General features: G+C 38.5%; 1 protein-coding gene across 3 annotated transcripts; it reads left to right on the top strand.

The window, feature by feature from the left end:
- Positions 1 to 1268: 1268 nt before the first annotated feature.
- On the top strand, positions 1269 to 13186 carry hapln3 (hyaluronan and proteoglycan link protein 3). Of its 3 annotated transcripts, XM_088339503.1 has the most exons (8): positions 1269 to 1328; positions 6118 to 6246; positions 8093 to 8229; positions 8538 to 8728; positions 9001 to 9193; positions 9993 to 10298; positions 12048 to 12346; positions 12422 to 13186. In XM_088339503.1, exons 3-7 carry the CDS (start codon positions 8097 to 8099, stop codon positions 12323 to 12325), a joined length of 1101 nt encoding a protein of 366 aa, XP_088195629.1. In that variant the 5' UTR covers positions 1269 to 1328; positions 6118 to 6246; positions 8093 to 8096; the 3' UTR covers positions 12326 to 12346; positions 12422 to 13186. The 3 variants fall into 3 exon arrangements, with proteins under 3 accessions (XP_088195629.1, XP_088195628.1, XP_088195627.1); XM_088339502.1 differs by lacking the exon at positions 1269 to 1328 and having other exon boundaries at positions 5600 to 6246; XM_088339501.1 differs by lacking the exons at positions 1269 to 1328; positions 6118 to 6246 and having other exon boundaries at positions 9996 to 10298.
- Positions 13187 to 14072: the final 886 nt, after the last annotated feature.

The following is a 14072-nucleotide window of genomic DNA, read 5'->3' as shown; positions in this document are numbered from 1 at the left end:
CCTCATGTTGAGGTTTTTGAGTTTTCCCTTACCCTCATGTAGGTTTTAAATCATGGGATGGTGTCATAATAGTCTTCGGTTTGCAATATTCTGTGGTCTGTGCAGCCCTTTGAGACTCCTTCTGATTAAGGGCTCTACAAATAAACATGACTTGACTCGACTCATCCTAAGATTTTTGAGTTTTTCCTTGCCCTCCTGTAGGTTTTAGATCAGGGGATGCTGTCAGAATAGTCTGTGGTTTGCAATAATCTGTGGTCTGTGCAACTCTTTGTGATTAAGAGCGTCACAAATAAACTTGACTTGAAAATGACGCTGACACACCTGCTCTGTCATGTGAAGTGTCACCGCCCCCTAATGGTTGGTGCAAGAGGACAGCTTTATTTAGAAAATCGTATCTTTTGGCTCCCACCGATGCCTCAAATTTTCAGTTTTTTTTAATGATATATTATTAATACTAATTAAACCGTATGCATCAGATTGTTTAGTCATTTCATGTTTTGCAGGGGATCTGTAAAAAATGACATATACATGAAAATATTTGCCAATCCACAAAACGAATAACAATTTCAATTTTTTTGACATTTTTTTGTCGGGTGCTGTAAGTTAAGTGTTAAACCAATTTAAGGATTGGAAATTAGGTTGGGGATCAAGTTAAGGTGGATTTTTTTTTTAGCAGTCCTGGGAAAATTAGTTTTGAAAGTGCTTTAAAAGGTGCTTGAATTTTTTTACGAACCCTGCATTGTGTTTCAGAATTATTGAAAATATGCGATAGGATTCGATGGGAGGGCAGCACAGCGGCGCAGTGGTTAGCGCTTGTGCGGCACAGTTCATGTCATGGGAACCTGTCGTGGGTTCAAATCCAGCTCCAGACTTCCTGTGCGGAGTTTGTATGTTCTCCCCGTGCTTGCGTGGGTTTCCTCCAGGCACTCCAGTTTCCTCCCACGTTCCAAAAACATGCATTTCAGGTGAATCGGTCGGTCCAAATTGTCCCTAGGTGTGAATGGGGCGAATGAGTCGTCTGTCCCTGTGTGCCGTGCGATTGGCTGGCAACCAGTTCAGGGTGTCCCCTGCCCACTGCCCGATGATTGCTGGGATGGGCTCCAGCATCCCCGCGACCCTAACGAGGATAAGCGGTACGGCTAATGAGATGAGATGAGATTCGATGGGAAATGCAGAGGCGCTTCTTTCCTTTTGTCTGCCTTTTCCATAAATAGCTCAAAGAATCAGAAGAACCACGTGAGAGCTTTTCTTCCGGCGTGCTCTTTCTCTGTTTCCACACGCGAATAGGAACTCGTTTTCTCCAGCCGTTGTTAAATGTCCATTTTGAGGTGAGCATCCCAATTTTTAGTCTCTCTTAAGAATATGGGATCTTAAATGTTATTTATCTATCATCGGGTTGGTACGAGTGCTTGAAATCCTTGAAAAAGCTATATTAACATGTATTAATATGTAAAAGCGATTTTAACATGTGTTCAATAACAAAAATGCTTGAGTTTTGGGTGAAGTGCTTGAAATTGTTGCCATATTTCTTGGCAGTCGGGTGCTATAGACCAGTGATTTTCGACCATTTTCAAACACTAGTGTGCCGTGAGAAATGATCCAATGTTACTTTCTAAAATTTTATAAAACATTTATGAATTATTTTCTGCAAATATGATGTCATTGTCAAGTGTCTGCTGTAAAAAATGGGGGAATAATCAATTACCGTATTTTCCGCACTATAGGGCGCACCGGGTTATAGGGCGCACCCCCAAAAAATAGTTTTTGGTCCTATATCTTCCATAGATAAGGCGCACTGGATTATAAGGCGCTACAATGGGAAAGTGGACAAAAGAGTCAGATAGTTCAGTCCAACTTATTAACATTCCCAAAGCTTGCAAAGAAGCAAATACGCGTCGAGAATACGTGCGGATGCGGTGTCCGTACGATGTCACTCAAATTCATCGTTCCAAATATCATTCGGAAGGTTAAAGTCTTGGGATTCAAGAAATGCCAACCATTCCTTAGTTTCTATTTTCTTTTTCGCTCGCAACTTTACTGTGCCTATGACAATAAACACTTGGAATTGAGTTGAATTCACTCAACTCATCACAGCAACATCAAGATGGTTCTAAAACAAGACACCGGGAAAATATAAAGCCGCATAGCTCACCTAAGTTCTCACGTTCAGTAATGATACGCAATCATGGTCTTCTTACAACCGTGAGTGTCGTAAATCCAGGAGAGTCAAATGTTTACAAATACAGACTAATGAAACATGTTTCTTGATGACGTAGTTTAGCAAGCTTGCTATTCAGTCATCTTTTTCGGCCAATTGCAGGGTTTGTTTCGGCCCTCTAGCCTATCTGAGGCTCTGAATAACTTCAGCCAATAGCGACCGATTTAACGGATGATTGACACATCTTTTTCGGCCAATTGCAGGGTTTGTTTCGGTCCTCTAGCCTGTCCGAATAACTTTAGCCAATAGCGATCGATTCAAATGATGATTGACACATTGGTTAGCCAATGAAACGCCGGTATATAAATCCCAGCATACACCGCGGACTACTCCACGATCGGGGAAAATCGAGTCGGCGGCTGTTGCGTAAGTTGCGAGACCTTGCGGATTTAATGTTGAGCCATATATAAGGCGCACTGTATGATAAGGCGCATGGTCAGCTTTTGAAAAAAATTGAGACTTTTAGGTGCGCCTTATAGTGCGGAAAATACGGTATATTGTAATTAGACATACTGTTCAGTGTCATTTTATGACATTATTTTGGTTAGTGGTGTGCTACAAAATATTTCCTATGTAAAAAAAAAAAAACACGTGCTCTGGCTCAAAAAAGGTTGAAAAACACTGCTATAGACTAGCAAAAAAAAATAAGAAAAAGTGTGCGAAAATGACAGTGACACGCCTGCTCTCAATCATTCTCGTGTGTCTTCGGAAGTGTCAGCGCCCCCTACAAATCTCGCGGTTCAGAAAAATGCCGCTTTTAGGCTCAGCTCACTGCAGATAGCTTCTTACGGCTCCTCAGACTTTTTGTTTTAATGCTATACAGACGCTCCCCTACATACGAACATTCGACTTGCGCAAAACGGTAGATACCATCATTTTTTATTGGGAACGTTTCATTTGTGTCATGGAAATGAAATGATCTGCATTTCTATAGTCAATGACTTCCCAAAGCGCTTTACAATGTGCTCCACATTTCCCAATAGCGGCCTTGTATTGCAGCCATGTAAGACGCTCACCTGCTTATTGGGGGTATTAGGGGTTCAGTGTCTTACCCAAGGACACTTCCAGATATAACACGGACGAGCCGGGATTCGAACTGGGATCCCTTGATCCCAAGACGAGCGCTCTACCTCCTGAGCGACTGCCGCCCCAAAGGTGGCCAGAAAAGGGGGCAATAACTTTAGGGAATGAAACCCCAAAAATGGAATCACCATTTCCAAAGTGCATTTTCTATTTCCTGGCATTGTCTCGATGGCTTTGGTGGTCTGAAACTTTTGTGAGTGATAAATGTGCAAAAACAGAGAAATCGTGAAGGGGTTAAGGATATCTTTCTCAACTCTTCCCACGATCCCTTTCCCATATTTCGAAAACGGTGGTTTTAAAAGGGTCTTCCTCTCTAATTCCCCTTCCCCGCTTCGGTCATGAAAGCGTCGTCACCAATGTTCCCTGTCATTTTCCTTACGGGTCTGAGCGTTCACACAAAGCCGTTGAGCAACGCTTGAAACAACAGTGAGCAACGGCAATCCCAAGTGTGGCACGATAATTCATTATCAAACATGTCCAAAACTTGACATTTTGCTGAGTTTCCGGCAATGCAAAATGATTTTTCTCTTTTGAATGAATTGACTCACAATGGCTTACAAACGTCATTTGTTTTTACAATTTTTTCACAAGATATCCATTTCTTTTTATTTCCTGATATATTTTGTGGCATCATACTAACATTTTTGGGGGCTTACTTAGTCGGTTGCACGAAACAGAACTGTATTTAATTACATTTCTGAGTGGAAGTACAATGTTGGCAACAAGATTGACTTAATATGTTTGGAAATTATTTGAATGCAACACAAACTTTTTCTTCTATTTCCCATGTTTTTTTTCTACCCTTTTTTAAATTCCTTTAAAAAAAATCTCATTGTGTTCATTTTGTCGGAGCTGTTACTTTTTTCTTTTTGTTCTCTATTTGCTTTTTTTCCCACATTTCTTTTCTTTTTTTCTGTTTTTTTTTCTAAATGTTTCCTTCTTTTTTCTCTTCCCTTTGTTTCTTTTTTTCTCAGCTTTTCACTACTTTTTCATTTTGGTATTTTTTCCTTTTTTGTTCTATTTCCCCCCTTCCGTTAAGTCATTTTTTGCATCATTTTACATCATATTTGGTCGTGTAGGCATTAAAGAAGCAAAAACAACCTGAAGAGCCGTTTGGGACCTGAAAGAGCCGGTTCCTTTTAGTGAGCCGAGCCGAAGAAGCCGTTTCTCGACCAACTCTACTGACTTTACTCAACTTCGTTCTCCTTCGACTTCCAAACACCGCGTTTCGAACACAGCGTCAGGGGAACCTGCGTATTTTTACCTTCATAAACCGTAACTTTGACTGAAGTCGTTTCTTAATGAGTAATTTTGAGCCCTGATTTTTGTGCGCCGGCTCGATTTTCTCGTGCGCTGAGAATGTGCGAGCAGTGCGCAAATGCGCATGCGCGCAGCTTAGAGGGAACACTGGTCGTCAGGCAAAAAGACGTCCGGGTTGCAAAACCAAACGGCAAGGGGTCAGGGGGAGGGGGTCTCGCGACCCAACGACGGCCCATTATGACAATTGGGGGGGGGGTTGGCTGGTATTTGTGGCCCCGGGCAAAAGAAACGCTCCGGAACAAGTACGAACAGCTGAGTTGGCTGGAGAATTGATTTCTGCAGAGTCTTCCTCAATGACTAAGAATATTTACTCTTTATTGTATTATAGTTATTATTTTGTTACTATAGGTGTATTTATCATTTCTATTAAACCTTTTCATTATTGGATTCCATCTTATATTGATCTATTTTTAATATATATTTATTTACAATTTATATTATCAATTTTTGGGGGATAATGCAGACCACCTGGAAGAGGCATTTATTTGATTTATATTTAGTGTTTTTCATCATTTTCATATTGTAATTATATAATATTCATTTATTGATATCATAATTCCTTATTTATATTTATTTTTCTTATTTTGTTACTTCACTTACTTGTTTACAATCATAGTCCACCTGAAAATTTAATTATCTTATATTTATTTTATTTTTATTTATTTATTTATAATCATTATATATTTGTATCCTAAAAAGCATAAAATCCACTCGAAAGACCTAATCGTTTTTATGTATATTATTTTTTTCCTGTATGATCATCTATGATTTATTTCACATTATTTAAAAAAAAAATTATATATATATTTTCTAAATATAAAACAGTTATCATTCAATATTTATATATTTTTTTTATGTATAATATAGTCCACCTGAAAGATCTAATTAGCATATTTGTTGTATACGTGATTATTTGTTGTTTTATGTCGTAATTATAATTTATTATTTATATTTCAATCTTTAATTATTATTTAATATTGTAGTTCACCTAAAATATCTAATCAATTGTATTTATAATTTGTATGTATTTTTTAATTATTAATAATTTAATGTATTATTATTCATGATAATGTATTTGTTATTTTATAATGTCCCAATTACCACTTTCACTCATTTTTTATATTGATCTCTAATATAAAATAGTAATTATAATACTCAGAAGTATAATCATATTATTGTTATTCATAAAATAAACTTTTGACTTGCTTTGCCTAATTGAAACTAGTAAATGATCAAATCTATCCATATCATATGATTCAATAATATAGTAACTGTAATACTACGACTTGTATTAATAATGATTTAAAAGATGAATTCAATTGAAATCAATCTACAAATAGTGGCTAAATTGGCACCTTTGAAGCTTGTGAAAATGAATTCAATAATCGAGTCATAATCATATTACTAATATTATTAAACCTACAAATGTGTGGGGGGAAAAAATCATTGTACTTATTTATGATTTGATCCAAGAAAAAAGGATTTTCTCTGACTAGCACCGGGCAATGGTGAAGCGTGTTGCGATGACGTCATCGACGAGGAGGCGGAGCCAGGTAACGCGCGCGCAGGTCTCGTATTTGTCCCCATTGTCGAGAACACAAGCGGACGATACTCCTCCTCTCGCGGTAAGTTGCCTTTCTTTTCACTCCATTTTTTTTTCTTTTTCTGCTCTAGAATTGCTCCTGCTTTTGCCACTCCACTGCCACATAAATATTTAGGTTTTGGATATTTGATTCTACTGATTCATTCATTATATTCAGAAAAGAATGCAGATCTTTCGCTCTCTCTCTGTATTTCTGTCTCTCTTTATTTCGGTATTTCTCTCTCTCTCTCTCTCTCTCTCTTTATTTCTGTATTTTTCTCTCTCGCTTTATTTCTCTCTCTCTCTCTCTTTATTTCTGTATTTTTCTCTCTCGCTTTATTTCTCTTTATTTCTATATTTTTCTCTCTCTCTATTTCTCTTTATGTATTTCTCTCTCTCTCTCTATTTCTCTTTATGTATTTCTCTCCCTCTCTCTCTTTATTTCTCTTCATTTCTATATTTCTCTCTCTCTCTATTTCTCTTTATGTATTTCTCTCTCTCTCTCTATTTCTCTTTATGTATTTCTCTCCCTCTCTCTCTTTATTTCTCTTCATTTCTATATTTCTCTCTCTCTCTATTTCTCTTTATGTATTTCCCTCCCTCTCTCTCTCTATTTCTCTTTTTCTGTATTTTTCTCTTTATTTCTCTCTAATTCTCTTTTTCTGTATTTTTCTTTCTCTCTCTCTCTCTCTCCTTTTCTCTTTATTTCTGTATTTTCTCTCTTTCTCCTTATTTCTGTATTCTCTATTTCTGTATTTTTTCTCTCTCTCTCTCTCTCTCGCTTTATTTCTCTTTTTCTGTATTTTTCTCTTTATTTCTGTATTTTCTCTATTTCTCTTTTTCTGTATTTTTCTCTCTTTATTTCTTTATTTCTCTTTTTCTGTATTTTTTTTTCTCTCTCTCTCCTCTTTATTTCTGTATTTTCTCTCTCTCTCTTTCTCCTTATTTCTGTATTCTCTCTTATTTCTGTATTTTTTTTCTCTCGTTATTTCTCTCTCGTTATTTCTCTTTATTTCTGTATTTTTCTCTTTCTCATGCTTTATTTTTTCTTTATTTCTGTATTTCTCTCTCCCTCTTCTGTATTTCTCTTCCTCTCTCTTTCTGTATTTTTCTCTCTCTCTTTCTCTCACCCTCTCTCCTTTTCTCTTTATTTTCTCTCTCTATTTCTCTTTTTCTGTATTTCTCTCTCTCTCTCTATTTCTCTTTTTCTGTATTTTCTCTCTCTCTCTCTCTCTCTCTCTATCTATGTATAAATAAACCAATTGAATGAACTAATTGTATCATTATACATCATTTAATGTTGGTAAAGATTGTATCATTCACTAATTTCAAAGGGTAAACGAAAGAGTTTACTTTATAAATAACAATAATTTTTATGATTACAATTTCATAGTATTACTATATTACAAAGACTGTCTAATACGTTAATTGCATTAGATGTAATATCAAAAACTTGAATGAAACTGAAAATGCTTATTGGGGACAACAAATAAATGATTATGAATGATCATATATTAGAAATAATTCATTGAAAATGCATATAAAATAAATAACATCTTTCAGCTAAACTATAATGGCACATAACAATAATAAGGGCGTTTGTCATATACATTTTAGAATATAAATATGAAATGCACGATGACTGACTATATTTAGAAAACAACTGTATAAAAATAAATGATATCATAAAAGATTAACACATAATATTTATAAAATAAATAAAATTCAATTGTGCTCAAAAATGGCTTCTTCTCTGCTACTGGAAGACTAAAATCACTCCGTAAATATTCATATTTTGCATATTTTATACGGATTAATTCATTGAGAAAGTAAGAAAATGATGTAAATTTGACATATAATCTTTATTTGTAGGCAATTTTGTCTTTCAGCGACATGCTCCGCTGTCTTTGGCGCCTCCTGCTGGCCCTTTGCGGGATTGTCCACCTGCCCGCCGCTGACGCCCAAAAGAACTACAACAATGGCTTCTACTATCGTGACGTCACTCATGGAAACGCCGACAGAGAGAGTATGCACGTCACATTTTAAAATCTAATCGTTATTATTGTACTTAACTTAAATTTAATTTTTAAAATATTTGGGCAATGATTCCAATTATTTATCATGTGTTATGACTAATTACATGGGTTATTCAATTTTAACACATTCTGCATGCTTTTTTAACTTCTGGGTACACGACGGGAAATAAATAATAATAAAACCTAGTTCATAAAACAATTTGTATGTAAGACTCTTTAGTGAATGATTAAAATGTTAATCTGTGTTTTAATTTTTGTTTTACAAATGTAAAAAAAAGTTTTATTTTATTTTCTGCAGTTTCTTTCAACGACGCGCGCCTTCACGTGGAGTCCCCGCAGTCGTGGGTTTCGGCCACTAGGGGCAGCAGCGTCACTTTGCCCTGCCGCTTCCACTACCTACCCCACGTGGGCATCCCTCGCCAGACACGGGTCAAGTGGTCCCGGTTGCCGGCCAATGAGGAGGCGGCGTCCCTCGCCATGGAAACGCAGGTAGCCAAAACCTAGCTTTAGATTCTATAAAGTAACCTCCTCGTCTTCTATGCTAACTTGTTGCCCTGAGTCGAAAAAATGGTCTTTTACCAAAAATTGTCGTTGTCTTTTACCCAAAAAGCTAGCATAATTTTTCCGACATAACCACAATAATAGCTTTGTCTATTACCCCAAAAGCTAGCATCACCTTCTCTAACGTCAAAAACAAACATCGTCTTCTTCTACTCTGGAAACTAAAATTTTCTTCTTCTTTGTTGAAATTGTGTACCCAGGTGATGGTGGCGTTGGGCGAGCGCCACCGCAGCTATGGCGATTTCCGGGGAAGAGTTCGCCTCCGCCGATCGGCGCCGGGCGACTCGTCGCTCATTATCGAGCGTCTGCGTCTCGCCGACAGGGGGCGCTATCGCTGCGAGGTCATCGACGGTCTGGAGGACGAGAGCGTCACCGTGGAGCTGGAGTTGCGAGGTGAGAGGACCCCGCCCGCCCCACAGCTTTAACACCCGCGGCCTATATCAAGGAATCATTTTCATGAATAATAGAAGGAAAACTTTATTCCTCTCGTTTTGGATTAGAAATGAGTCCAGTTTGAGGTCACTTTGCAACAGGAATCAAACACGGCAGACCACAGAATTCCAACCGCTAGGCCACCAGTGCTATAAATGACATACGAAAAGGCAAGAAAAGAACATCGCCTGAAAGAAAGGAAAAAATAAAACAAAAAGAAAGATGAAAAGGAAAAAAACAAAATTAGGAATCAAACAAGGAAGAGCACCGAATTCCAACCGCTAGGCCACCGGTGCTAAAAATGACCTACAAAAAGGCAGGAAAAGAAAATTGCTGAAAAGGAAAAAATAAAACAAAAAGAGTAAAAGAAAGACAAAAAGGAAAAAAAACAAATCAGGAATCAAACAAGGAAGATCACTGAATTCCAACCGCTAGGCCACCGGTGCTATGAATGACATACGAAAAGGCAAGAAAATAAAACTGCTGGAAAAAAAAAACAATATAAAAAGACCCAAAGAAGGACGAAAAGGAAATAAAAAAAAACAAAAAAAGGAAGAGGAAAAAAGAAAGAAATGAAAGGAAAAAAGAAAAGGATAAGAAGAAAAACAGAGAAGCAGAAAAAAATTAGAAAAGAAGAAATTAAAAAAGGAAAGATGAAAATAACAAGAGGAAAAGAACTTATAAGAAGTAAGCAGAATGGAACAATAGGGAGAGGAGAGAACAAGGGGAAAGACCCGTAAGTTTTTCCCTTTCCCGCCAGCAGGTGTGGTTTTCCCCTACCATTCGGCGAAGGGCCGCTATTGGTTGAACTTCGAGGATGCCCGGCGAGCGTGCCAAGACCAGGACGCCTCATTGGCCACGTGGGAGCAGTTGATGGCGGCGTGGGGGGAGGGGCTAGACTGGTGCAACGCCGGCTGGTTGGCCGACGGCACGGTGCGCTACCCCGTCACGGCCCCCAGGCACGCGTGCGGCGGGACGGAATCGCCGCCAGGCGTGCGCAGTTACGGCCGTCCCCATCCGCTCCTCCGCCGCTTCGACGCCTTCTGCTTCGCCGCCTCCGTTAAAGGTCAGATCGCTTGTAATATAACTCGGGATTACTTCTATTCTTTAAAAAGTAACTCATATTTTAATCCTAATCCTGTATCAGACAAGGGTAGCATGCAAACAATGACAAAAGGGGGAGGAATGAGTCACTGGACCAACTGCCTGCAGAGACCCAAAAAGCAATCGAAAACGAGTTTCAGAAAACAAATGAAGTTATCGATATTTTCACGAAGAGAGCAAGCAAACACTAACAGAAAGGGGAGGAATAAATAACAAAACCCTCCGCCTGCAGAGACCCAGAGAGCAATCAAAAATGAGTTTCAGAAAACAAATGAAGTTTTCGATATTTTCATGAAGAGAGCGTGCAAACACTGACAGAAGGGGGAGGAATGAGTAACTGAACTAACTGCCTGCAGAGCCATAAAGAGCAATCAAAAACAAGTTTCAGAAAACAAATTAAGTTTTTAAATATTTCCACGAAGAGAGCGTGCAAACACTGACAAAAAGGGGAGGAATAAGTAACAGAGCGCTTTGCCTAAGGAGACCCAAAGAGCAATCGAAAACGAGTTTCAGAAAACAATAAAGTTTTCTGTATTTTCACGAGGAGAGCAAGCAAACACTGACAGAAAGGGGAGGAATAAGTAACAGAAGTCCTGCTTAAGGAAACCCAAAGAGCAATTGAAAACAAGATTCAGAAAACAATGAAGTTTTCAGTATTTTCACGAGGAGAGCGTGCAAACACTGACAAAAAGGGGAGGAATAAGTAACAGAACGCTTTGCCTAAGGAGACCCAAAGAGCAATCGAAAACGAGTTTCAGAAAACAAATGAAGTTTTCGATATTTTCACGAGAGCAAGCAAACATTGACAGGAAGGGGAGGAATAAGTAACAGAACCCTCTCCCTAAGGAGAACCAAAGAGCAATTGAAATCACTTTTCACAAAATATTCGGAAGTTATTATGTTTTAATGAGCATAGCATGCAAATACTGACGGAAGGGGTAGGAATAAGTAACTAAATGTTTTATTTACAAGTTAAACTTTTGAATAAAGATTGGTTGACAGTAGGTGGAGGAATAATGAACTAAATGTGATCTGTTTATTTTCAATATCAGATGAAAAACATCGACAGGTTGAACTAAAAGCACCCAAACTTTTAAATGTTACCAAATTTAAATGAGAATAGGTACTTATTCCTCCCCCTGAAATCGACCATCAAATGTGATCTGGTCTTTATTGAAATAAACACAGATGGAAAATCTGTTTGCCTTAACTACAAGTAAACAATATTAAGTGTCCATAGTTGAACAAGGAATACATGCAAACAATATAAAAGGGCTCAGTTACTCATTCCTCCCCCTACAATCACCATCATGCGTGATGCGATGTTTTTCAAATCGCACATTTAGGAAAACGGTATCGGATTTTTTTTCTTAAGCACCCAAACATGTAAAAGTTATCGTAGTTGATTGACAAAAGACTGTCAACTGTGACAGAAGGGGGAGGAATAATTAACTGCAGCATCAAGTTGTTTTTTCTTCATTTTTACAACAAAACTAGCAAAACTTGCGTTGCTATATTTGAGGTAAAAGCTACTTTTCAACGCAAAAACTAGCATCTTGTCCAGTGCTTCTTTGTGTCAAAAGTTAGCTTTATCTTCACCAGTGATTAGCATTGTCTTATTCTCTGCTAAAAGCTAGCTTTAGCCTAATCCTTAATTAGCATTGTCTTCTTAACTGCCCTAAAGCTAATTTCAGCTTCTTTCTTTCCGCAGGAAGCGTCTACTTCCTGGAAACCCCGAGCAAGCTCAACTTCACGGAAGCGCTGCTAGCATGCGCGGCCGACGCTAGCCAGCTCGCCAAAGTGGGCCAGCTCTACGCCGCGTGGAAGCTAGAAGGCCTGGACCGCTGCGACGCCGGTTGGCTCGCCGACGGTAGCGTGCGCTATCCCATCGTTGAGCCGCGCGCTAACTGCGGCCCGCCGCGGCCGGGCGTACGTAGCTTCGGTTTCCCGCCTCGTCGGCGCAAATTTGGCGTCTACTGCTATCGCTAACGCAGCGCTAGCCTTAGCTAGGTAAAGCAGCGCTACTCTTAGCTAGCTAATGCAGTGCTACTCTTAGCTAGCTAATGCAGCGCTACTCTTAGCTAGGTAAAGCAGTGCTACTCTTAGCTAGCTAACGAGCGCTAGCTTTAGCCAGCTAACGAGCAATAGCCTTAACTAGCTAATGAGCGCTAGCTTTAGCTTGGGAGTTGGTCGCCAGCTTTAGCGTCTTCCATATTGTACGACATTCACGACAAATGTTTTTCTTTAGCTCTACTCGATTTGATTGGTGCATATGTCTGGTGGGCGGGGCAACGTCACTATGTAAGCTAATGTTTTTCTTTGGCTCTACTCGATTTGATTGGTGCAAATGTCTGGTGGGTGGAGCGACGTCGTTACGTAAGCTAATGTTTTTCTTTAGCTCTACTGGATTTTGATTGGTGCAAATGTCTGGGGGGCGGGGCGACGTCGCTACGTAAGCTAATGTTTTTTCCGTAGCTCTACTCGATTTTGATTGGTGCAAATGTCTGAGGGGCGGAGCGACATCGCTACGTAAGCTAATGTTTTTCTTTAGCTCGATTTGATTGGTGCAAATGGTTGGTGGGCGGGGCGACGTCGCTACGTAAGCTAATGTTAGCATTGCTGTTTTTTGCCGTTAAAATGGAAATTCTGATCCCGAATGGACATTTTGTTCATTTCTAGTGTCGGTTACTGATACCAGAATCTTGTATCGTTTCCAAAGTATCCGTACATTCGATAGTATCCGATGCTAGTACAAGAATTTTGATACCAGGTATCTTTTCTTAGTATCGAATACCGGTACTTCCAGGAACCTGAAATGAAAGAACTAAGAAATAAAATTTGAGAACCAAACATTTGGTTGGTATTTATTTTATAACGTATTCGCCAAAAAATATCGAATATCCTAAAAGTATCCGAATGCAGTATCGGTCTCGAATTTTGTCTTTCTATGTTTCTGGGAAATTATTGGGAATATATTATCAGTATTTTTTTAAGTATTTCAAATGATATCATCTTGTGTATCTAGTATCGCAAACTTTTGCATTCTTTCATTATTTTTTTGAAGTATTTTTTTCAAGTAAAGGGAAAATTTATTGATACATATAGTAAAAATGGAAACATTTACACCAAATAAGACCTTTTTTCATAAGTATTATATAAAATAACTCAATGATAATCGTCAAAAATATAATTAAGAATATATATAATAATCAAATGTAATCCAATAACTAAATACTCTATGTACACTACTCAAATAATGACGATAAATGCAGCATATATAATAATCAACCCATCAATAGAAAATAGACATTTTGCTTATCTTATCAAAAATATTATTATTTAAAAATACAATATGAGGCTATTTCGAATCAATTTGTGTGTAAAAGCGTGAGCACCACCTGCTGGTGTAACTGATAACCATCGAATTAGATTCTAGACAGTTTTACAATATTATATGTTACGGTTGCCATGGCGCCCCATTGGCCCCGCCCGTGTGGCGCCAGCTGCAGCTTGTTGACTGATTGGCTCCCTCTCAGTATTTCAGCTCTGTCCTGTCAGTCACCTTTTGTTGGTCCATCTGCGAATCTCCATTTTTACACAGCAAGCCCTTTTTTGCCTGTCCTGTTTTTTGCTCCTGTTTGCCTCCTGCTACCATCTGTTTTCATCTCAACCGCGTCTGCTCTCTGTCCCGAATTACGACTTGTTTTGATCTCGACCACGTCTACTCTCCTCTCCT

The sequence above is a fragment of the Urocampus carinirostris genome, chromosome 7 (assembly GCF_059441175.1).
Source record: "Urocampus carinirostris isolate Australia breed hairy pipefish chromosome 7, RoL_Ucar_1.0, whole genome shotgun sequence".
Classification (NCBI taxonomy): Eukaryota; Metazoa; Chordata; class Actinopteri; order Syngnathiformes; family Syngnathidae; genus Urocampus; species Urocampus carinirostris.
The sequence above is the reverse complement of the archived record's forward strand: the minus strand, read 5'-3'. Positions and strand labels throughout refer to the sequence as shown.